The following is a 23,232-nucleotide window of genomic DNA, read 5'->3' as shown; positions in this document are numbered from 1 at the left end:
AAAATGATTAGCTATAGGTATATATTAAAAATGCATGTAAAAAATACATATTTTATTAAAAATGTACATGAAAATTACATGTTAATTTTAAGGACAAACATCAATTTAATATACAAAGGAAAAAAAATTAACCTGGCGTTACCAGTTACGTACGTACTACGTTCATTAAGGGAGACTCGTGTCTTGCTCTTCAAAGGTTAATGCGGCAGGGAAAGAGGGTTTTAGGTTTAGCTTCCCAATTTACATTCAATGTATCCCGTGATACTTAATTATCTTGGAATTCGATTCTAAGGTTGTTACAATCGAAGAGGAAGAGCTCTTTAGTACTAAATTCTAAAGATGGCTAGTTAATTAGTAGTTACACGCATGTCTATAAATAGCCCCACCTCATGTCTTGTACGTGATCATTCCAATACGTACAGCCCAGTTTCTCATAATTCTTCTTCATTGTCAAGGATGGCTAGATTTCTTACCTTAAACATAGGAGAGGAAGAGATCAAAACAACTATCATAACCAGTGAGTCAGCGCTGGAAGGGGGCCTTAAATTGCTGCTATCTGTTATTGACGCAGAGTTATTGAAGAACAATTATGCAGGTAATAGTAGCTATGAGAGAGTTGTGGGTCTAGATATAGAGAAATCATTCAGTTCAACTAGTAATGGGGTTGTCAGTGAGAAAGTTGCAGTGTTACAACACATTTATAGACATTATTAGACATTTATAGACACATTTATAGACATTATTATAGTATATGGGTTATTCTCTTAATATTTTGGTTAATGTAATTTTTAGACTGGTAGCTAGCTCTCAATAAATTACTTAAAAAAAAAAAAATCATTTGAAACAGCGTACGAAGTACTTATATAAGCATAAAGCTATATATATATATATATATATATATATATATATTACTTCAAATATTTTGATGCATTATACCATATTTTTTTTACCCTCTGGTGAATCTGTATTTTATATGTTTTTACGTACGTACTCAGATCTCGAAAAATTATACGAAATCAAAAGGATCACAAGAAGGCGAGATAAAATGCTGAATTAGAATTGTATACCAATTACCACCAGAATGTAAAATTAATCAACTACTATTAGAAAGAAGGGAAATGATTCAAACTGTTATGTGGATTTGTGCAGGTTTCATTTTCCAACCGTCATGTGGTACACGAGTTCGGATAAATTAGAAGACGGTATAGCTTCCCAATAGTAGGCAAATTAAAGATGGTACTTTAGCTTTCCGATTTACTTTGAATGTATCCCACATCGATCTCGTATACTTATCTTGGAATTCTAACGTTGCTAGAAACTAAGAGGCAGAGCTACTTATTGGCTTGGTATTTAATTTAAATAGCCCCTCATGTCTTTGTGACTGCAATACAATCTAGTTTCTTAGTTTTATTCTTTCTTTGACTGAATAGTTCGTCTTCTTTTTCATTTTCAAAAAGATGTCCAAGTCTTTGACTGTTAAAATAGGGTACGAGGAGTTCGTAACAGCTGTTGTAAACAAAGATTATGAGCTGGAGCCGGTTCTTAAATCGCTGTTTTCTGTTATTGACAAAAAACGTGATGAAAAGAGGAAGTTTGATAGAGTTGTTGGTTTAGGTATAGAGAAGTCATTTGGTTCTACTGCAGACGGAGCTGTCGTTAAGAAAGTTGCAGTGTTGAAACTATGTGCTGGAAATTTTTGCGTTCTTGTCCACCTTTTGCACTTCAAGGAAATACCCATTTTCCTTCATAAGTTACTTGATCTTTCTGATATAACGGTTGTTGGTGTAGGTATCAAACAGAGCCTGTGTGATCTCCGAAGGGATTATGGTGTTGAATGTAGGAATGTTGTAGTTGAGGTTGCAGATTTAGCTTCTGCTGTTAAAAATCCTCGTTATAGCATAAGTCCAGCTTTTACCTTTGTGGATTTCTACAAGCATTGGTTTACCTGTAATAATCTGACTACCAGTTTGGCTAAATCAGAAGATGTTGCTTTTGGTGATTGGGGTACGAGTTTGCTGAGTGATGAACAAATCATCTATGCTACTATGGAAGTCTGTGCAACCTATATGGTTGCCAATAAATTATGTTCTTTAGGTACTTAATTAGTTTGTGATTTATGTGATTGAACGTGAAATTTTGCCAAACCAGAATGGGTATGAATATATAGTTGCAATTTCAATAGTTTTTTATGTGACAGTTTTTATTAATTGAGATGCATGTTTTCCTTTATATATCTTATTGTATGCCATTTTTGGTCGTTATGTTGATCGATGTGTTTTTCAGTTTCCTATATCTGTGTAATTTAACATGTGACATTGTTATGTGAGGATATTGTTGTATGTTTGAAGAATTTGAATAGGAGTAAATGCTAGTATTATCCGATTCTTCTCTCAAATTATTTTTTTACGAAATCAATAGTTTTTTATGTTGGACCCACACCTCGATCCTTCAGTAGAATATGCACGATCCCACCTTTCGGCCTTTCCCACAATGATTTCAGGCCTCCGGATTTGGTTTAGAAAATAATCACATGTTTTCTTAAGAACGTGAGTAGCAGAGCTACTCAGTAGTAGTAAATTCTACATTTTGGCTACGTACATATATGAATATATATATATATATATATAGTTCCTTCACTACAATCTAGTTTCATAGTTTTCTTTTTTCTTTGAATGAATAGTTCCTCTTCTTTTTCATTTCAAAAAGATGTCCGAGTCTTTTACTTTCAAAATAGGGTCCGACGAGATCAGAATAACTGTTGTAACCGATGAGTCAGAGCTGGAAAGGTCCCACGAATGGCTGTTTTCTAATATTAAGCCACTTCCTAGAACCTTTCACAGAGTTGTCGGTTTTGGCATAGAGAAGGCATTCCGTAGTACTACTATAGATGGAGCTGTGAGTGAGAAAGTTGCAGTGTTGAAACTATGTGCAGGAAATGATTGCCTTATTGTCCACCTAATTCACTTGAAGAAAATACCCACTTGTCTTGCTAAGTTTCTTGATGTTTCAGACATAACAGTTGTTGGTGTCGGCATCAAACAGAACCTGTGTGATCTCACAAGGGATTATGCATGGGATTCAATGCCGGAATGCTGTCGTTGAGATTGGTGATTTTTTTGCTGCTGCAAGAAATAGTCCTATTCCTATCGCAAGTTCTTTTACTTTACAGTGTTGGATGGATTCGTTGAGTTATAAGGATCGTTTCAATAATTTGGTTAAATTAGCCGATCGATGTTGCTTTTAGTGATTGGCGTAGTAGTGAGCTGAGTAGGGATCAAATCTGCCATGCTAGCATCGAAGTCTGTGTACGTCCTGTTTGCAGCAGATTCAGACGAACCTATGAACTTCTGCAATGATCTTGGCAGACGTTAATTATTTTTTATATTTTGTAATTTTTTCAACATCTTTCATTTTCTAATATATGGGAATATTTTGTCTAATGTGTTTTTCAGTTCCTAGATCTTTAAGAAGTTATATAAGAAATTGTTTCATTCATGCAACCGACCATAATGCATTACAGCCCCGCAATGATCTGATGGAATTTTTACCAGTTGTTGTGTCCAATTTCTATGCACATACAACGCCGTTAACTCCTCTTCTCCTCACATGTTCTGTAATCATCCACTTCATTTAGTTGGTGATGCGAACCAATCAGTGACTAACACAGGAGAAGGATAAATGGCTGTTTCGAGCAAGCGGGAACCTGTGTCATTCCCAGGCTTTACTCTCACTGGGTGTTGTTGTTTATTACTCTACTACTACTCATCGATCTCAGATACTTATCTTGGAATTCTAACGTTGCTAGAAACTAAGAGGCAGAGCTACTTATTGGCTTGGTATTATAAATAGTCCATCATGCAAATTAACACTAAAATCTTCCACTTTTAGAGCTACTTATTGGCTGACAAATCTTCCACTTTTATCCACTAGCTAGTTAACACTAAAATGATCCATGCAAATTAACCTCAAACGAATATATTATTCTACGTCTGTAAATAACACAAATATCCTTTCTTCCTATTACATTCATTGCAATTTGCATTCGTACAACAATGATTCAATGTAACTTTTTTCTTGGAAGCAACTGAAAGACATTAGACTGTTACGCATGATATAAGCATATTAAGCACAAAACATATAAACAAAAATTAATGGAATGGGCTACCATCAAAAAGAGGGTAAACGAAGGGAAAATTGATAAAAACTTGAAAGGTCTATTTTGAAAACTTCTCTAAAGCCTTTTTTGCTTCTCAAATATTAGTTATCCAAATACACTTATCAAAACAAACCAACAAACTATTCTCATAATGCAACATTTTTCAAAAAATAACACACAAAACACTTCTTAAAAAATTATTATCATGAACTCTATTTGGCATCCCCGCGGTGGCTGCTAGGTACTTCTTGTGGCCTTGTGATGGCTACCAAGAACTTTCAACGGCCACACAGTGGCTGCGAAGACCTTTAGGAAACTTTTGGCAGCCCAAGGATGGCCACCATGAACTTTCGACGGCCCTACAATGGCCACTACGAACTTTTAAGAGCCCTGTAGTGGCCGCCATAACCTTTTGACGACCCTGTGGTGGCCAACATGAAGTTCCAACAGTCTCACGATGACTGTCATGACCGTCTGTCCGACTCTGTGATGGCCACCATGAACTTTTGCGTGGCCTTGTAGTTGTTGTCAAGAACTTTCAACAGCTTGCGATGGCCAACATTAACTTTAGGCAGCTGTCATGACCTTCCAGCAACCTTGTGGTGACCACCAAGAACTTTTGGTGGCCTCGTAGTGGCCACCAAAAACTCATGAACTTTCAACAACATGGTGGGGGTTGTCATGAACTTCTTGCGGCTACGTGGTGGTTGTTAAGAACTTCCAGTGGTCTTGGAATGGCTGCCAAGAACTTTCTGCGGCCCTGCGCTCAGGGGTGGTGGCGCATTGGTGGTGGTCACACCACCCCTTGCCACTGATGGGGACAAATTCTTTTTTCTTCTTAACACCCCCCCCCCCCCCCCCCCCAAAAAAAAAAAAGAAAAAAAAAAGAGGCTTTTTGGAAAATAATTTTTAGAGTGGGGTCATTTTCAGATTAGAAAATCATGTCCAAAATTTGATAGATGGCTTACCAACAAAACTTCAGACTAGAAAATAACTCAATCTTGTTTGTTTCATACAATCTACTGAACAAACTTAATTGACATTGAGGGGGAAATCTCCATATTACCAAACCTACTTACTGGCAATAGTATCTGTTGAGCAAATTAATCTGTGTCATTCTTCTTACTCTTCTTCTTCCTTGAAGCAAAACTGCTGGGTCCAATTTCTCTGGACATTCTCTTTGTCCTGCATCTCAAAAAAAGAAGAAAAATAAGATAAGATCCTCAGCGGCAAAAAAACATTGTGTTTCAATTAAAAATAAAATGATTGAGCTAAGAGATGCTGAAGAAGCATACCGTGTAGAGAGCTCTTCTGTCTCCTTTCCACCCTCTTCAGCTAAACCATCTGATAATAATATTAAACCATCAAATTCAGTAACGAGAGAGAGGGAGATAACAATATTGAGAAAGCCAATAAATTAACAGTTGAAAAAGAAAATTAATCCAATTTAAAAACATATTTTGGTGGTTTGGCTATAGGCAACTTAATTAAGTGACAAAATCGGCTCCAAAGGTATGCTTACAAAGATGATAAAACCAAGCCAACTTAACAATATTAGTCCCATGACCTGTTCCAGGAGTCACCAAATCTAATGATCACTATTGGACATCCTGGTCAAACATTTGCCCAGCCAGTAAAATTTCTCTCTATGCCCCACCAATTTAATTGTTGGCACTATAATTTCAGAAAAATTTAGATCAATATATTTCATGTATTAAATGATCTTTCCATTAATGTCAGCAGAGACAAAAGGAAGAGGAGGAGAGATGTGGACACAATGAGCAGGGTTAAACCACAATTAACTTGGCTGAAGCTGTCTAGCATATATGAGCAAAGTGACTTTCAATTTATAAAGTCTCACTTGGAACTGGGAAAGATCAATTGATGAGATGAGTTCCACCATAAAGTAAGCAGATTTTGCCGTGAAGTGAACACTTTTAGCTTGTGCAGCCTAGTCACTAGACCTAATTCTAGAATTTGATGATTACATGAGTGTTCTTCAAATAAGGAATTTTTCAATGTATCGTCCAATTATTTCTGAGACTGCCCAGAATTATTTTTCAAGTCCTTATATTCATCATCATGATCTTTTATATCCTAGCCTCTTCGACAGAGGCACTTCTTTTTTCTGTCTTGGTTCTAATTCAACAATAAAAAAGGGTCTGAATTAATAGGACAAATAATTGATTTACCCATTCAAAGCAATTTATGTGAAGGACTATCTTAAAGTATCTTTAATAGAATAAGTTTATGGTTCATATATTACAAATTAGAGGCAAAACATACCCATTCCATCATCCTCGTCACTCTCCTCCCCCGAATCTGAACCGGAACCCCATCGATCTCCTCCATCATCAAAATCCCAACGTTGTCCTGCTGGAGGCTTCCAGAAATCACCTTCTTCTGAATCACTGCCCTCATCAGACAAACTTCTAACTTCGGAGATAATCTCATCAACTCCTTTGTCCTTGTCCTTGTCCTTGTCCTCCTCCTTCTCCTCCTCCTCCTCCTTCTTCTTCTTCTTCTTCTTCTTCTTCTTCTTCAAACCATCTGTCGTAGAGGCTTTTCGCACCTTCTGCTCACCCTGCTCTTCAACTGTTCCATTGGAGATTATCTTTCCTGCTTCCTTTTCCTCTGTTTGCAGAAATTCGATATTTTTGTCATAAAAATAATAACCATAAACATCAAAGGCACCCTTGCAACAAATAATTCTTGTAAACTCAGAATTTCAGAAGCAATTTCAAGACACTATAATATGCATATGGGTTATCAAGATAATTGATTATTAACAATACAAAGAAAATAATTGACAAAAAGCACAAACCTAGTTTGTTGAGGAATCGTTTGCCATTGATGTGCTTCCATATATGTTCCTCGGACTTATTGATTGTATCTCCTGTCAGCTTGCATATTAACTTTGAACTGAAAAATGATCAAATGGATGAAGCATAAGCACACCTATTTTCTTTCCTCTCAAAACTACTGTTTTCTTGTTGAGAAAAAAAGAAACATCTTGAATGCCAGACTTTTCAGCACATGACTCCAATCAAAAGCATCAAATACAAAACCAGATGGCTTCCTCTAGGTGAGAATTTTCGCCTTTCCCCAACCCCCATCAAACATTAATTTGGTACCCCAAGGATATGCAGTTTTCTTCATAATCTTACTGTACTAACAAAAACACAAACTTTTGCACACAATCAAGTTAATTCACCACCTGGGTGCTCAGAAAACCAAACCAACCATAGCCAACGCAAACCATATAACAAGATGGGCTTCCTAATACGATTATTTTACAATATAAAATACAAAAAAAAAAAAAAAAAAAAAGAGACCCTGAATTGCAATTATAGAAAGAAAGAAGGAAATTTTGGGTACCGGGAGAGAGGGTCTTGCTTGAACATGTTGAGAGGGGGTTTGTGATGGGACAAAGCGAAGTCGATGAGGCCCAAACGGCATCGTTTGCAATGAGAATAGGACTCTTTGTCTTTGGCAAGCATTTCGTGGCCAGTCTCCACGCACTTGAAGCGGCCATTCTCGAGCTCCGTGAAGGTCGGTGAGCCCAGTAAGTCGGCCCCTTCCTTCTCCTTGTTCGACCCCTGCTCTTCGCTCGCCGCCATTGCTACAGAGCCTGAAAACCCTAGCGTGAGAGACACAGAGAGAGAGCACCTTCGTATGTGTTAGCACATTAAAACGACAGCTAAACGCAATGAAATGGCTCGTCGTTGAGTCGTTTTTGTGTAGATTGCACCTTCATCCTGTAGTTTAATGCAGTTTATTAATTAGTCATATGTGATACACGTAATTCTAATTTTTTTTTTTTTTTTTGAGAGAGAACACGTAATTCTAAATTAGTACCCCCTCGGTATGATTAAAAAGTGTATACAATAATTGATACGAACAATTACATACTGTGTACCTAATAAAAAAATGACATACTGTGTAGGGCATGATTAAAAAATTTAAAACCTTATTATAAGGCCTATATGCATAAAATTTGAAATAAAGTTTCCCTTCAAATATTTCAATTAATGCATATAATTTTTATATATATTTTTAATAGAGCATATGAAAATCATTGTTGAGTTTATGGGTTATCAAGCCTGCATGATTGAAACATCAAACTCATTTAGTTCAAACATTGACCTATTAACCCAGGGTTACCGAATACACGAATCATGGAATCAACTCCCATACCATTGTCGCACCACATGGCTATTTAATTGTCACATGGGCCATAATTTATAATAGAACTGTGTGCTCCAAATCTCAAGGATAAAATGTACACTAATGCAAGTGGACATAAGATGAATTACCCCAGAAAAAAAGATCATGCAAAAATCGACGAGAAACAATAAAGGCAAGTCACTATGGAAGGAAACCACGACCAAATAAAATGGATTTTTGGTCTCTTCCCAAAACTCTACTTTATCTCGAGTAAATCACTTTCTCCTAAATACCTTACTGACTGGGTTATCGAAGTTATTCTCTTCCAGTACCCCCGCAAGTTCTATTGCTTACTTTTTCTCTCTTTAGCATGTGCAAATTAGTTGGTATTAGCTAAAAACTATTTTAGCAATTACATACATTAGACTAAATTCAAATAATAATAATAATCTTTTCACTAAACTTTGTCCTAAAACTTTATGAATTCACTGCACGAGGAAGCAAGTTAATAAACTGCAAAAAGTTGGAACTACATGCCGTTTCCATAATCCAGGAAGCAACTCGCAAACGACATCTCATTTCGTCTTCCTCCGCGCGCTCAAACTTTTAGCGACACTTCTCACACGCCATCTTAATACATATCATGGCGTGGCTCAAAGGTTTAACAATGCCATGAAGAAACTTTCTTATTGGACCTCTAATTTCTAAAGCAATTCAACATCTTTAATTTGACTGGTGACAAAAAAGTTTTGGCATGGATTGTTATGAAAAATGTGCTTTTGATCCAAAATTATGGGCAAAGCTTAAAGTAAAAGGAGAAAATATGGAAAGACAAAGTTGACTATAGTGCAACACCACTCTACAAATAAATAATATGTCTCAATAGTTTCTTGGCTCACCGACTAAGAAAATAATCACAAAAAAAAAGCAGTTTTTGTAGCGGACCGAAAAATTGGTTGCTGGTAGACACACCTGCAGTAGCATGGGCAGCAATGAAAGAGGTTTGCATAGAAACAGCTACCCTTAAAATAGTGCGTAATAACTCGCTAATCAAGCGCTCTTGTGCTGAAAATGAACAAGACTAAGCAATTTGCTGAAGCTGTGGGATGGTTGCCACAACAGGAAGATTTGCACTTAGATTAACTGAGTTAGAGTCGTTGCAGAAAAACTCTAACTCTCTATGTTTCTTTCTTAGTTTTAGTTAATGATATTAATCTTGCCCATTAATAAAAAAAAATAAAAAAAAATCATGCGCATGAATTTGGTATCTTTGGCTTTGGACAAAAGTGGCATCAATTATTTTGGGACGTTATAATTAAGAGTGATGGATCCATAATCGGAGGCAGGGTTTAAGGAAGAAAGCGAAATAATAAGGAAGACAATAGTGCTTTTTGATGTTTATTTATAAGGTTAAAATAAAATAATGAGTCACGTTTTCAAATTCTATCCCCCCTTTTTTTTTGTTCTATCTGCACCAACCATCCAGCAGTTATGATTTTTTTTTTGACCCAAAAAAAAAAAAAAGAAAAAAAAAAAGCCCTGTAATCATCTACAAAGAAATCAATAAATATCATCTACTCAGCTATAAAGAAACCAATTTGGCTAGTGGAAAATGACCCCCAATTCATTTCATGGTGTTAAAGAATAATTCCACTTGAGAAGAAGAATATCTACAATCTTAATCTCTATGTCATATCCATATACTGTTGGATCTAATGGCACTTTTCTTTAGCATGATCTCTTCCTCTTTTAGTTCATCAAATGAGCTATTTATTTGTTTATTTTTGTTAGAAAAAGCTTATGGGGGCAACCCGTGATTGACATGGTATCCTAATCAAGGTCATGATTTTGAATCTCGATTCCAATATTTATCCCAAATCTTGACTAAATCTTTGGCTTGTTGTGAAGAAGTTTGAGCTCACACCGACACACGTGAGGGATGTGTTAGAATCAACTTAAGCTTTTAGAATAATAATTTTTTTTTTTACTGCTTTTTGGTTGAGACATGACATACACTTTGATAAAGCCTAGGGCAATGGTAGGTTGTATTATTTGATGTCTTATTTCTTGGGTCTAGGGCAATGGTAGCTTGGATTATATGATGTATTACGTTAATGCTTGAACAACGGTTCCTTGGACTGTTCGATAATGCAATACTTCAGCCTAGGCAATTTGCAGCACACGTCATACAGACCCCACACCATTTTGTCTTCTCATATATTTACCTTTTATTTTGGGTAAAAATAAGGAGCTAAGATGGAACAAGAATGGCATCTTCCATTCAAAGACACTTACCATATATGATATATCAGTTATGATAAATACAAATACATAGCCAGTCGTGAACTACGTTCATAGACAACTTGGCTCACCAATCTGAGACAGTCAGAGGATAACGATGCCACTAAAGTGTTTGTTTGCTGCATGAAGTTGAGATATTAGCCGGAGATGCCTTAAATAAAAGGTAATGATGTTAAATCACTACTTGTTCTAAAAGTTTAAGTTTATAAGAAGCAATAAATTTAAGCATTTAAATCAATACGTTGGGCTCAAACTTTCTTTTTAATAAGTGAGGTCCAACACGTGAAATATTTAATTGAAATTAGGTGAATTGACGGAGACCGGGTTTGAATTCAGGACTTCTGTTCGGATATCATGTTAAATCACCATTTGTTTTAAGAACTTAAGCTTATAAGAAGTGATAAATTTAATCATTTAAATTAATACTTGAACAAATGGTACTCTTGGTTTAAGCAAATGCAGAGGACAAGACCAAGTGCATGCAGAGGAATCTTCAGCAAGTAGATTGAGATAGCAGAAGATTCCTTCATATTTTGTTTTCTTTCTTTCTTTTTCCCACTTGCTTTGAAAGCACATGATTCACATGAATACATATTTTATATTACAAAGATATCTGCCTTTGACTAGACATCTGTGAGCAGAGCCTATATAAATAAGGGAAGACTAATTGTCCAGCACATGAGTCACAGTTTTGGTGCTGTGAGAATGAAGGTTGTAATAGTTTTTGCTGCTGGGATATTAGTTTCATGGGTTTTGAGTGTGTTGGGTGAAGAGATGATAGGCTTATCGCCCTGTAATTTTCCGGCAATCTACAACTTCGGCGACTCGAATTCGGATACCGGTGGGAATTCAGCAGCATTTTACCCAGCAGGGCCACCGTCTGGTGAGACTTTTTTCCATAAGCCTGCTGGAAGAGGTTCTGATGGTCGTCTTATAATAGACTTTATTGGTAATATGCATATCAATTTGTCCTGTGTCCAGCAACCATATATATGACTATCAAACTTCATAGAGATCTTAAATGATTTTTTCATGTTTTTATGCAGCCAAGCACCTTAGATTGCCATACTTGAGTGCATACTTAGATTCAATTGGAACCAGTTTCAGGCATGGTGCAAATTTTGCCACAGGAGGAGCTAGGATCAGGAGGTTTAACACATCTTTCTTTGTGACTGGGGAAAGCCCATTCTCTCTTGATATCCAGATTGTGCAATTTGACCAGTTCAAGGCACGCACCAGCAATCTCTACAACCATGGTAACATCAAATATCACCTGAAAAGAAATTGCTTTTCTGCTATTTTCGTCTCCTTTATTTTGTTTGTTGGTAATATGCAGCCAAGAAACACTCCCACAGAAGAAATCTCCCAAGGCCTCAGGACTTCTCAAAGGCTCTTTATACATTTGACATTGGGCAGAATGATATTGCCGCTGGCCTTCAAACAATGAGCCATGGACAATTGAAAGCAATAATCCCGGGCATAATTGACCAATTAGCAACAGCAGTTGAGGTAAGTTATATTAGAAAAGGTTGTGAGACTGATCAAACATGTTTAATGTGTGTTATGGCTGAAAATCAACTGTATCTTTTTCAGCATCTGTACCAAAATGGGGCAAGAACATTTTGGATACATAACACAGGCCCCATTGGCTGCTTGCCAGTGACCCAACACTACTACCACCGCCCAATGCCTGGCATTCTTGACCAACATGGATGCGTCATAGCTCAAAATGAAATGGCTAAAGAGTTCAATAGGCAGCTTAAGAGTGCTGTCATCAAACTAAGGGAACAGCTACCTGATGCTGCATTAACATATGTGGATGTCTTTGCAGCAAAGTATAAACTAATCGGCAATGCAAAGAAGCAAGGTAATACTCGTTGATATTGTTTATAGGCAAATCACATAATCCTTTGTTGCAATCTTCTGTTATTAGGCTGCTCGAATTTTACAGAAACTCAGACAACCTCCCTCTCGTAGGCTGTTCGGACAGCCTAAAAACATGGGATCCTCATCCCTTTATTAAACTAATATAATATCTGCTACTTGTCACATGAAAATGACGTGCCACCATCCTATAAACAATAAAGAAACCCCAATGATATAGGTGTTGGGGTTTTGCAGGATTTGTTGATGCAAGAAACATTTGCTGTGGCTATCTCGAGGATGACAGCCATGTGTATTGTGGGAACAAGGCAAAGATAAATGGAAGTGAAGTGTATGCCGGTTCTTGTGAAGATCCTTCCTTGTATATTAGCTGGGATGGCGTGCACTACACTGAGGCTGCAAATCATTGGATTGCTAATCATATAGTCAACGGTTCATTCTCGGACCCGCCAGTGCCAATCACACATGCATGTCATAAGGGTCAATCTGTGTGATCAAAATTTATGTATATTCACCCAAGTTTTGTATTGACGTACGTGAGAAACAGTTAGATTGATTTAACATTAGTTCATTTTCGCCAAATGGCCTTAGAAAGCCTACCAGAGTTAGCCTGTATTCGAAGAGTGTAAAATTTTCATTCAAATTGTTAAGAGGTGTTTAAGGTTGATTAATGTAAAATGAGTTCTGTGGGAGTTTTCCTATGCTTTCTTGGCAACCAACCAAAGAAAAAATGTAAAGGAAAAATGGGAATTCTAGCTAAGCAAATATCAGTACCAAAAAGGGAAAAAAAAAAATTACAAAAATACAGAGACATAGTGGGAGAGAGAAGCGATACCCTCCACTCCACTCGAATTTAGGAGTCTCTTGTTTTTTTTTTTTTTTTGATAACCAATCTTGTTTAGTTGTTTTCTCTCATTAATAATGAACATGGTTAATTCAATATACGATTAGGGGCGGACCTACGTTATGCTTCGGCCTTCGGGCTCCCAAATTTTTTAAAACTTTCATATTTCTGGCCTAAAGCTATTTTTTTTATTATTATTATTATTTATTTATTTATTTATAGGAAAAATCTCACTGATTACACTTGATCTTTCATTATTTTTACAATTATATCCACAAATTTTTTTTAAAAAAAAATGTCAATTTAATGTATCAATATTTCAATTTTTTCAATTTCACTCATCCGCTAGAATTTTCAGTTAAATCCTAATAGATGGGTGTCAAAGTTCTTAAAATACCACTCTTTTTTTTTAAGAACAAACTGATTTTTTTTTAAGAAATTAGGCATTGGTTAAGATTTAATGGAATTTATAAAAATACTCATACCTGAATCTAATAATAATATGAAAAAATACCCGGCCAATGGGAGTGGCCGCGTGCCACCCCCGGCCACCTCTGAGGTTGGCTGTTGATGAGCAACCACCCCTTTGTTTTATTTTTTTATTATTATTTTTTAAAAAAACAAATATTTATATTTTATTTATGTATATTTTTATTATATTTTATATTTTTTTTTTTGTAATAGACATGTGTCGGTTTCCTATTGAATGTAACGTGACTAATTAACGGAATCTGTTAACCTAATAGATGAAAAATTGGTTCAAGAAGTGATTAGTAATTATTGTTTACCACAATGACTTCCCATGAACTTATTAAACAACAGAGAGTGAAAAATAATTATGGTAAACTTCAAAAACTAATAATGCAATTATCCTTATAATTAATGGCAACAATGAGAGGGTTGACATGGAACCCACTGGATCTTGGGCTTTCAGCCTTGACTACAAAAACGGTGCGTTACTTGCATGGCCCAAGTAGAAAACAGGCGAGTTCAACTCTACCCGCCGATTGCGCAAATCAAGATTTTTTTCATCATTTCTTGTCCACTTCACTGCCTATACCGACAACCTTCGCCCACTATTATGGTAATCGATCATGCACAAGGACAGAGACACCCATCACCGACTTCTCTTTCTTTCCTTGGCCCCAGTGAGAAAAAAGACTCCTTTCTTTGACGGTGCTTCTTCATAGCCCGAAGATCTTAGTGGACATCTGTTGGCCTACGCTTGTCCTGTTAGCCACAGTCATTGTCACCCTTTTCCCCAATCTCGGATCTTGATTCCAATATTAATCAGAAGCCGCATGAGGTTAACATCAATCAGTATGTCGGGTATGCAAAGTTTATCACCATTGCTCACTTCATTTTAGGCACTCTAGCAGTAGATGCTTTGGAGGGTGTAGCTTAAAATAATAACTAAAGGTTCTTCCCAGTTTTTATAACTGATAGATTTATAAGTGGGTTTTACCTCCCGTGCAATAAATGTTTTATTGCACGTAACAAAGTAGTTCATAGTGTATTCGAAGTGTTTGAACATTTGATGGGCAAGGACAAGTTGGTCAACCCTGTTGAACGGATCAAATTTAACTGCTAAAAGATCACAAATTAAAGAGGTAAAGTCAGTGGTAAAATCCGAGGGCACGTGACGCTCAGGAATATCTGCTTGTCCCATATCTAGAAGATAAGTAGGTGGATAACAGTAAACCCTGTCCTAAACTAAGCCAGGCCTCTGGTTATTGGTCCCTATAAATAAGAGTGGTCTAGCATGAGCTACAGTTGGACTGAACTAAGAATGGAGTTTAGGAGAGCATTGGTAAGTGGGTTCTTGGTTTTATGTGTTCTGGGTGCGGGAGGTGAGGTGCTGAAAGGCTCAGCGCCTTGTGAGTTTCCAGCAATCTACAACTTTGGGGACTCAAATTCGGACACTGGCGGCATATCAGCAGCTTTTGACCCCATTCGTGCGCCATATGGTGAGGGATTCTTTCATAAACCAGCTGGAAGGGACTCAGATGGCCGCCTCCTCATAGACTTCATAGGTACAAACATTTCTACATCATCTCCCTCTCTATCATTACTTAATAAAAAATACAGATTCAGGCCAGGGCAGTTTTCTTTTCTGATAAAGCACTTAAATTGAGTAATTATATGCGCAGCTGAGCATCTAAGGCTACCATACTTGAGTGCATACTTGAATTCACTTGCAACAAATTACGGACATGGTGCAAATTTTGCCACGGGAGGATCAACCATAAGAAGGCAAAACGAGACCATATTCGAATATGGGATTAGTCCATTCTCTCTTGACATCCAGATTGTGCAATTTGAACAGTTCAAAGCACGCACTAGTGATCTCTACAACCAAGGTCATTCCCTTAAACATGCTTCAATTTCTATCTTTCTTGGTACTAATATTACTTGTTTATGATCGATCTCCAGCCAAGACACCCTCGGAAAGAAGCAAGCTACCTAGGCCTGAGGACTTCTCCAAGGCTCTTTACACATTTGATATCGGCCAGAATGATCTTTCCGTCGGTTTTCGAAAGATGAACTTCGACCAACTTCGTGCAGCAATGCCAGACATTGTCAACCAATTAGCCACAGCAGTCCAAGTGAGTAACAATTCTATAAGGATTGCTTAAAAAAGAAGACTGAATTGAGCATGTTTTTAATGGCTGTGACTGTGATTGACTGCTTGCAGCACATATATAAACAAGGGGGGAGGACATTTTGGATACACAACACAGGGCCATTTGGATGCTTGCCAGTGAACATGTTTTACAATCTTAATCCAGCGCCTGGCTATCTTGACGAGCATGGCTGCGTCAAGAATCAAAACGTCATGGCTGTAGAGTTCAACAGGCAGCTCAAGGACAGAGTGATCAAACTAAGGGCAGAGCTACCAAATGCCGCAATAACTTATGTGGATGTCTATGCTGCGAAGTATGGACTAATCAGCAATGCAAAGAATGAAGGTATTTATCATAATCATTGTCACATTATTTAATCACTTCTATATTCCTCTCAAGTTTACTATGACATCGTTTTAAGCTTACATTTTATGCTACTTTTAAGATATGTAATATTTTGCTACTACCAAATTTAGTATTCGATCTGAAAAGGAAAAAGAAAATGCAGTTAAAGCCTGGAAGACAAAGAAAATCACTAGTAGTTACAGTAAAAGCTAGCATCTGGGTTTCTACCTTAGGCAATTGTAACAATCATTCAAAGAAAAGGGTCAATGTCACGGCTACTGCTGAAACCATGACTCTGGGACGATTATTTTACAGAAGTTACTTCTTTTACAGGATTTGCCGATCCGCAAAAGGTCTGCTGTGGGTATCATGTGAACTACAGCCATGTCTGGTGTGGGACAAAACAAAGCATAAATGGGATTGAAATCTATGGTGCTTCTTGTGGAAATCCTTCACAGTATATTAGCTGGGATGGCGTACACTACTCTGAGGCAGCTAGTCAATGGTTTGCTAATCATATACTTAATGGTTCCCTGTCAGACCCACCAATTCCAATTACCCAAGCATGTCAAAGGCGTTAGGCATCAGAGTGAAAATGTCGGGAATTAGTACTATTGGAGTATCACAAGAATAAAAATTGAAAGTCTTGAGAAGTTCAATCTCTAGCTACTACCAGATAGAAACCAGAAACTAAGCTCATTCACTGTGTTTTTAAATCATGGCATTTGCCTCAGTTGCTGATCAAAAATTGAAGAAACAAAAGTGATCGCAGTATTTGCAAATGGGCTGCTGATTTAGTCTTATGATCTCTACTGTGCTACTTTCTTTTTGTTCCATTATTATGCTTAAGATAACATAAATGCCAAAACTAGTCTGAGACTTGCATTACTTTTGCTCATTGTGCTAATGTTAAGTTGTCAAGCAGCCTCTTGTTTATTGATGCTTTTTTGAACTGGGAAGTAAAACAAGTTATCATCAGCATCATGCTTGGAATCCATAACATGCTTATTGTTGTGTCATGATCATCTCCCTGCGACAGCACCTATGCTCATTCAAAACCACCTCACTGGCCGAGGACGCTGACTTCTTCCACAGCAAATCACTCGCCCCATCGTCCACCAGAAGGGACCATTTGTGCAAAGCCATAGGGGACAGACCCAGCTTCTGAACTCAATCATTGGCTCTATGATATTGATGGGCAACCAGCATACCCATACACAAATCACCGGCACTATAAGCTCCACCACAATCTTAACCCCGGTCTCCTAGAATGTTAAAATATTAATTTCACCATTTTTCGTCGGTTTAAACTTTTAAGATAGAGTCATGATTTACTACCACCTAAATATACAACTTTTCACCATCTTACCTATGTGGCAAAGTGGTCCCTCATCTTAATTTATTTTTAAAAAATAAAAAAATTCAAAAAGTAGTAGAAGACCACCTTGCCAATGTGGCAAGGTGGTGAAAAGTTGTATCTTTAGGTGGCAGTGAATCATTATTCTTTAAGATAACTAGGAGAACAGAGCTGCTAACCCATCGGACAATGAGGTTTTTCCAAATCCAACAGAACAACCGAGGGGATCTCCTTCACAGAGTGGTCACCCGCCGTTCTGCTGTCCCTCATCCTGGGTAGCCGACCCGCCACGATGGGCGTCACCTTCGAGGCCGGCACCGGAACTGAACTCACCACTGTCGCATATGAAGGCCTCGACCTATCAAAAGATAAACCCAGCGTTTCCCCTCCTTCCCACCCAAATTTACCGTCACAATTGAGGACTCACTCCCACAGCCCACCGTAGCGGAGAGAAAGGCAGAAATCTTACTCAACTTGCTAGAAAACTTGCGCCAGCCCAACTTCCGCGACCCTCAGGGATCAGAATGAACCCTCTCCGACCGCCCAGCCCAAACACTATCGCCTCTAAGAACCGGCCATCTTTGTTGCCACCTCTTCTAGCAATCAAGATCTTCGGTCCTTCCCTATATGACTTGATAAACTCTTGTTCTCCAGGAAAGCCCAAGAGCATTTCCATCGTCGAAACAAGCCACGCAGAACATTGGGAGCTCAGGATGACCGCGCCAAAGAAGCCCTGTCTCTTCTCCTCCACCCGCAACACTGACGCCCCCCCCAAGACCGAGAGGACAAAGGATTTCGACTCCACAAGGAATCTCCTTTCCATTTCGAGGCACAACCAAGCTCAAAAAACCAACCCAGAGTAGGAACGCATTCTTGCTGGAGAAAACAGCCACCCAGTCGCAAAACCCACCAGCTAACTACCCTGCCTAACCAAGTGGAGTGACCTAAGAAAACACTAGAAGCACGAAACACAGACCTGAGTGTCTGGAAGATGGAACGTAGGAGGGACCTAGCTTGACTCGCTCACACGCGTTGTCGCTAGGCAGAGAGGCAGAGAGTACGCTACGAGAGACATATAAGCAATAGAAAAATGTTAAGCAATAAGAGAACCATCTTTTTGGGATCGGATTCATAAAATTTTTTTAGGTAGCTAATATACAAGAGAGACCTGAAATTAAATACTAAAATTACAAACCTCCACAAAATCCAAAAGAAGAAGCGCGCCGAGATACAATTTGGAGCCCTCTCGCATCCACTCCAAAGTGATCTCAAAAACAGGAACTTCAACTAAAGTACCGCCATCTTGATGGCTTCAGAAGTGAAGTTCTAGAATAAAATTTTCTCTCAAGGTGGTCTACATGAGGCATAAAGTGAACGCATTCCATCATAGCTCAAAGGCATCACCCATCAACCACCAAATAATGAAAGACCAAAGCAACTATCTTTCCATGCTTTTGCTGATTACACCAATCAGAATCTTCTTGAGAGCTGCTGTACGTACACAAATTTTTCCTATGCTTGCACTGTATACACATGTACATGCTACCCTCTTTTCATGTGCCGACGCATGTACTGAAGAAAGTGGGAGAGGGAAAAAGACATACACGAAGGAGAGAGAGAGAGAGTATGGTTTATTACTCTTGTTTTGGTTGTGAGACTATTCTTCTTGTTTTGGTTTATTACTTAGATACAATTACTTAAAAATGTAAAGTGGCAAATATAGAACCGATATTGTTGCCATTGTGCGCGCGTTGCTCCAATGTTCTGGTTGGTTTTCTACATGAGAAACTTGAGGGGTAGGGATATCATTGAATCATTTTCTTATGGGGATTATTATTGTTGTAATTATTAAAATCATTTGACTTATTTCTTTGCAGAATGAATTGTGTTAAAATTCTTATTGGATTCTATCAAATTTCTCACTTTTTTTCTTTCCCTTCGATCAGTTCATTCATTCATAGATTTACTTGCCAATTGTTTTTTCTTGAAACTTAGATCGGGTTTCAAGGGTCAGAAAGCATTGTGAATCTGATGCATATGTCCAGTCAAATGATGATAGAATATGCTTTAAATATCTAAATGTTGTTTTTTATGCCTGCTGGATTGAGTCATGACTATTATAAAACCAGCAAACGATTCAAGCGTTTGGGCTGCTGGTTGAATTGTTCCTGAATTATCAACAACATTTGCTTCTGGAAACTGTTTATAGGCAGGTGCATATAGTAATCAAAACGGGTTCACTCCAATTTCCAAATAGATTAAACATCATGGGAAACAAGAAGGGGAAACCAAATATGAGATCAAACTTTCCACAAAAAATATATTTTTTTGTTGGTTTTATTTTGTGCACTGAACTAAAGGCTTCATTATTCCTCAAGAAATGGATAATAGAAATGTCACATTGGTTTGAGTTGATAATTTAATTTAGCTTTTTTGTTTTTTGTTTTTTCTCTAAGCAATATAGAGGGCTAGAGGAGAGGGGTATTTAATTTAACTTACAGTTTATCAACTTTATTGAAAACAAAGAGTGGTTAAGATGCATGTCAGTGGTAGCTCTTGCAATAATCTTCTTTCAATGTTACATCGACTATATGAATCTATCTAGCCATTGAACTAGTCAGCTTATAACTTTCGAGTTGAGTTGAGTTGACACAAACAGCGTCGACTCAAAGGACGGGTTGGAAGTCCAGTTGTCACTGGGTGGTTGCTAGTTTCGTTTTGAAGTAAAACAATGAGGTTTGTTAGAATTATGATATTTAGTCAGAATTAAAATGGAGGTTTTGATTGTCGATTTGACCTCCATCAGGAGTTAACTGGTCGGTTTGGTGGCGGGTACTTGTATAGGCCTAGTACTCGAGGAAGGTAAAATTCAATTTGGGATGCTAAATTTTGTGAGGCTTGCAATAGATATCTATACTCGCAAGAAAGATAAATGGTAAAGGTACCAAATCTTTTATCAAGAGATAGATACTAAAATGATGTGAAGTTTATTCAATAGAGATGATCAAAACAATTAATAAAAAGAAATATTACGGGTGCCAAAGAAAATAAGGTATAGAGATAAAAAAATAAAAAAAATGATTAAGCAAGAGAATAATCGGAGCATGTATAGATAAACTCCATGTCTTTAAATAAATCAGGTTTTACAATAGTTTCCCAACTCATCTTCATAGGTTGATGAGTGATAGCTAGCTAAAGATAATAATAAATGAATGATACCAATAACAAAGAAGAATGGCTAAATAGTTAAAGCTTTATTCAAACGTTGAGCTGTTGTTGTCCTCTTATAATATTATTTTGTAATTCTTATCTCTTCATGCACTCCTCATACAATGCCTATCTTGACCTTGCTCTTACTTCATTTTGCCCTCTATAACAATATTATGTTCATTATAACCAATTTCTGTCTTAGTTTTGGGAGCGTAACAATTTTGTTTTTTGGTTTTTTTTTTTTTTTTTTTCCACGAAATTGAGTTTTCATCCCTTATAAACCATTATGGTTAGGCCAAGTACTCAAGGATAATAAACTTCAATATTGGTGCTAACTTGGTGAGGCTTGCAATAGACATTTAAGCTCCCAAGAAAAGAAAGTGTGAAGATAAATAAAAAGACAAAGCAAGAGAATAAATGAGCTGTGTAATTTTATTTTATTTTTTGAGAAAAAAATTGTAGGAAGAAGAAAGAAAGAGAATATGTAGAGACGAAGAAAAGGACAAAGCAAGAGAATAAAGGAGGATGTACAAAAAAAAAAAATGATAGCTCTATGTGTTAATGTCTTTTGGGTGGTATTTTTTGTTTTTAGTTTAAAAGAGTGTTTTGATGTGATATAAATGTAAAAATTGGTTTCGTGTTTTAAATAGTAAACTTTTGTGTTTTGATTGTTTGTTAATGTTTTTGTATTTAAAAGAGAATAAAAAACACAACAAAAATTTTAACTAACAAAGCTGAAGTTTTGGAGAAAAGAAAAAAAAAATACTAACAATTAAGTTCATTATAACTCACTTCCTTCATAGTTTTGGGGGCATAGCAAATGTTTGTTTTGTCTACAAAAGTAGAAATTTCATCCTTTGTAAACCATCTTAGTGATAGTTAGGCCTAATAGTCATGGATGATTAACTTCAATAATATTGGATGCTAACTTTGGTGAGTCATGTAATGAATATCTAAACTTGTAAGAAACAAAGGTGTAGGAATAAAGAAAAAGATAAAGTAAAAGAATAAAAAAACTATTCAAGAAAAACAAAAGAACAAAAAAAAAGAGGCTGAAGAAGAATCGAAAAGAAGTGGAAACGAAGAAAATGACAAAGCAAGAGAATAGAGGAACGTGTATATAAAGAGAAGAAGGTTTAGAGACAAATGAAACAAGAAATGAATAATTATGTTCATTATAAATTAACCATGTCAATCGCAGTTTTGGAAGCATACCAAATGTTTTGCATTTTCTGTCAAATCATCCTTTGTGTTGAAACCATGCACTTTCAATACTCTTTCTTTCAATACTCTGTTTTCCTACTCTGTTTCTTATAATACTATGGCTAAAATCACGGGTGTTTTCTCAATGAGGCACTTCTTCGTGCTCTCTCTGTCATTGAATGTCAGTTTTATCTTGAGGACTATGTACGAGAGGGAACAGGGCCTTATTTGCTTCCGTTCTGAAACTCAGAAAGGCCAAACTACCCAGAGGAGAGAGTTATCAATCTCGACCAGTAAGTTCAAGAGTGTTTTTGTTTTCAGTTTAATATATCTTCCCCCCTCCATGTGATGCTCTCTGTTGCTCAGAAGGGGAAAAAAAAAAAACAGGAGCTAGTTAATATGATCTGTTTTTGTGTTTCTTGAGTTCATATCATAATACTGACCTCCTCCGTTGTGGTTCTTGGTATTATCATTTACCAACCTGGCAGATTCCAAGGCTATTTACCTTGTCAAGTTCTCTTCTTTTGTATTTTTTTTTCTTGTTGGGGTCCTCGAATTTTATCCTTTGCCAGTCAAATTTTAGGCCAGGGGCATAATTGTCTACCAAATTGGCCAGCTTTTGGGATGGGGGAAGTAGTAGGTAAGCAATGATCGCATCTCAAATCCAAGGGGGTCCTTGAAATGTCAGAAATCTGAGGTGATGTCAGTGATATTTCTGAAATCATATTGGTCGAGATTGATAACTCTCTCCACGCCATCTTGAGCCTCAGTCCGAGTAGCAGCGGCCGTGGAAGAGGAAGAAGAAGACGAGGACAAACGCGTCCTCTGGGTAGTTTGGCCTTTCTGAGTTTCAGAACGGAAGCAAATAAGGCCCTGTTCCCTCTCGTACATAGTCCTCAAGATAAAACTGACATTCAATGCCAGAGAGAGCACGAAGAAGTGCCTCATTGGGAAAACACCCGTGATTTTAGCCATAGTATTATAAGAAACAGAGTAGGAAAACAGAGTATTGAAAGAAACAGAGTATTGAAAGTGCATGGTTTCAACACAAAGGATGATTTGATAGAAAATACAAAATATTTGGTATGCTTCCAAAACTGTGATTGACATGGTTAATTTATAATTAACATAATTATTCCTT

At 37.1% G+C, this 23,232-nt stretch overlaps 4 protein-coding genes and 1 long non-coding RNA gene across 5 annotated transcripts; 3 read left to right on the top strand and 2 right to left on the bottom strand.

The window, feature by feature from the left end:
- Positions 1-2,706: 2,706 nt before the first annotated feature.
- Positions 2,707-3,102, top strand: LOC133860591 (uncharacterized). The gene has a single exon (XM_062296168.1). The coding sequence runs from the start codon at positions 2,707-2,709 to the stop codon at positions 3,100-3,102; it is 396 nt and encodes a 131-aa protein (XP_062152152.1).
- A 1,977-nt stretch (positions 3,103-5,079) lies between these two features.
- Positions 5,080-7,879, bottom strand: LOC133859927 (uncharacterized). Its single transcript, XM_062295514.1, has 5 exons — positions 7,535-7,879; positions 6,981-7,078; positions 6,443-6,790; positions 5,452-5,500; positions 5,080-5,341 (listed from the first exon to the last, which is right to left on the bottom strand). Exons 1-5 carry the CDS (start codon positions 7,774-7,776, stop codon positions 5,260-5,262), a joined length of 819 nt encoding a protein of 272 aa, XP_062151498.1. The 5' UTR covers positions 7,777-7,879; the 3' UTR covers positions 5,080-5,259.
- A 3,408-nt stretch (positions 7,880-11,287) lies between these two features.
- LOC133860989 (GDSL esterase/lipase At5g14450-like) lies at positions 11,288-13,209 on the top strand. Its single transcript, XM_062296680.1, has 5 exons — positions 11,288-11,573; positions 11,671-11,880; positions 11,961-12,133; positions 12,218-12,491; positions 12,746-13,209. Exons 1-5 carry the CDS (start codon positions 11,303-11,305, stop codon positions 13,000-13,002), a joined length of 1,185 nt encoding a protein of 394 aa, XP_062152664.1. The 5' UTR covers positions 11,288-11,302; the 3' UTR covers positions 13,003-13,209.
- Positions 13,210-15,054: 1,845 nt separating this feature from the next.
- Positions 15,055-17,228, top strand: LOC133859925 (GDSL esterase/lipase At5g14450-like). The gene is made up of 5 exons (XM_062295513.1): positions 15,055-15,385; positions 15,503-15,712; positions 15,786-15,958; positions 16,048-16,321; positions 16,655-17,228. The coding sequence occupies exons 1-5, from the start codon at positions 15,115-15,117 to the stop codon at positions 16,900-16,902; spliced, it is 1,176 nt and encodes a 391-aa protein (XP_062151497.1). The 5' UTR covers positions 15,055-15,114; the 3' UTR covers positions 16,903-17,228.
- Positions 17,229-17,230: 2 nt separating this feature from the next.
- On the bottom strand, positions 17,231-18,790 carry LOC133859926 (uncharacterized). Its single transcript, XR_009898825.1, has 2 exons — positions 17,858-18,790; positions 17,231-17,586 (listed from the first exon to the last, which is right to left on the bottom strand). It is a non-coding gene; the product is annotated as an uncharacterized LOC133859926 (long non-coding RNA).
- Between the last annotated feature and the right edge of the window lie 4,442 nt (positions 18,791-23,232).

Source organism: Alnus glutinosa, chromosome 2 (assembly GCF_958979055.1).
Source record: "Alnus glutinosa chromosome 2, dhAlnGlut1.1, whole genome shotgun sequence".
NCBI lineage: Eukaryota > Viridiplantae > Streptophyta > Magnoliopsida > Fagales > Betulaceae > Alnus > Alnus glutinosa.
The sequence above is the reverse complement of the archived record's forward strand: the minus strand, read 5'-3'. Positions and strand labels throughout refer to the sequence as shown.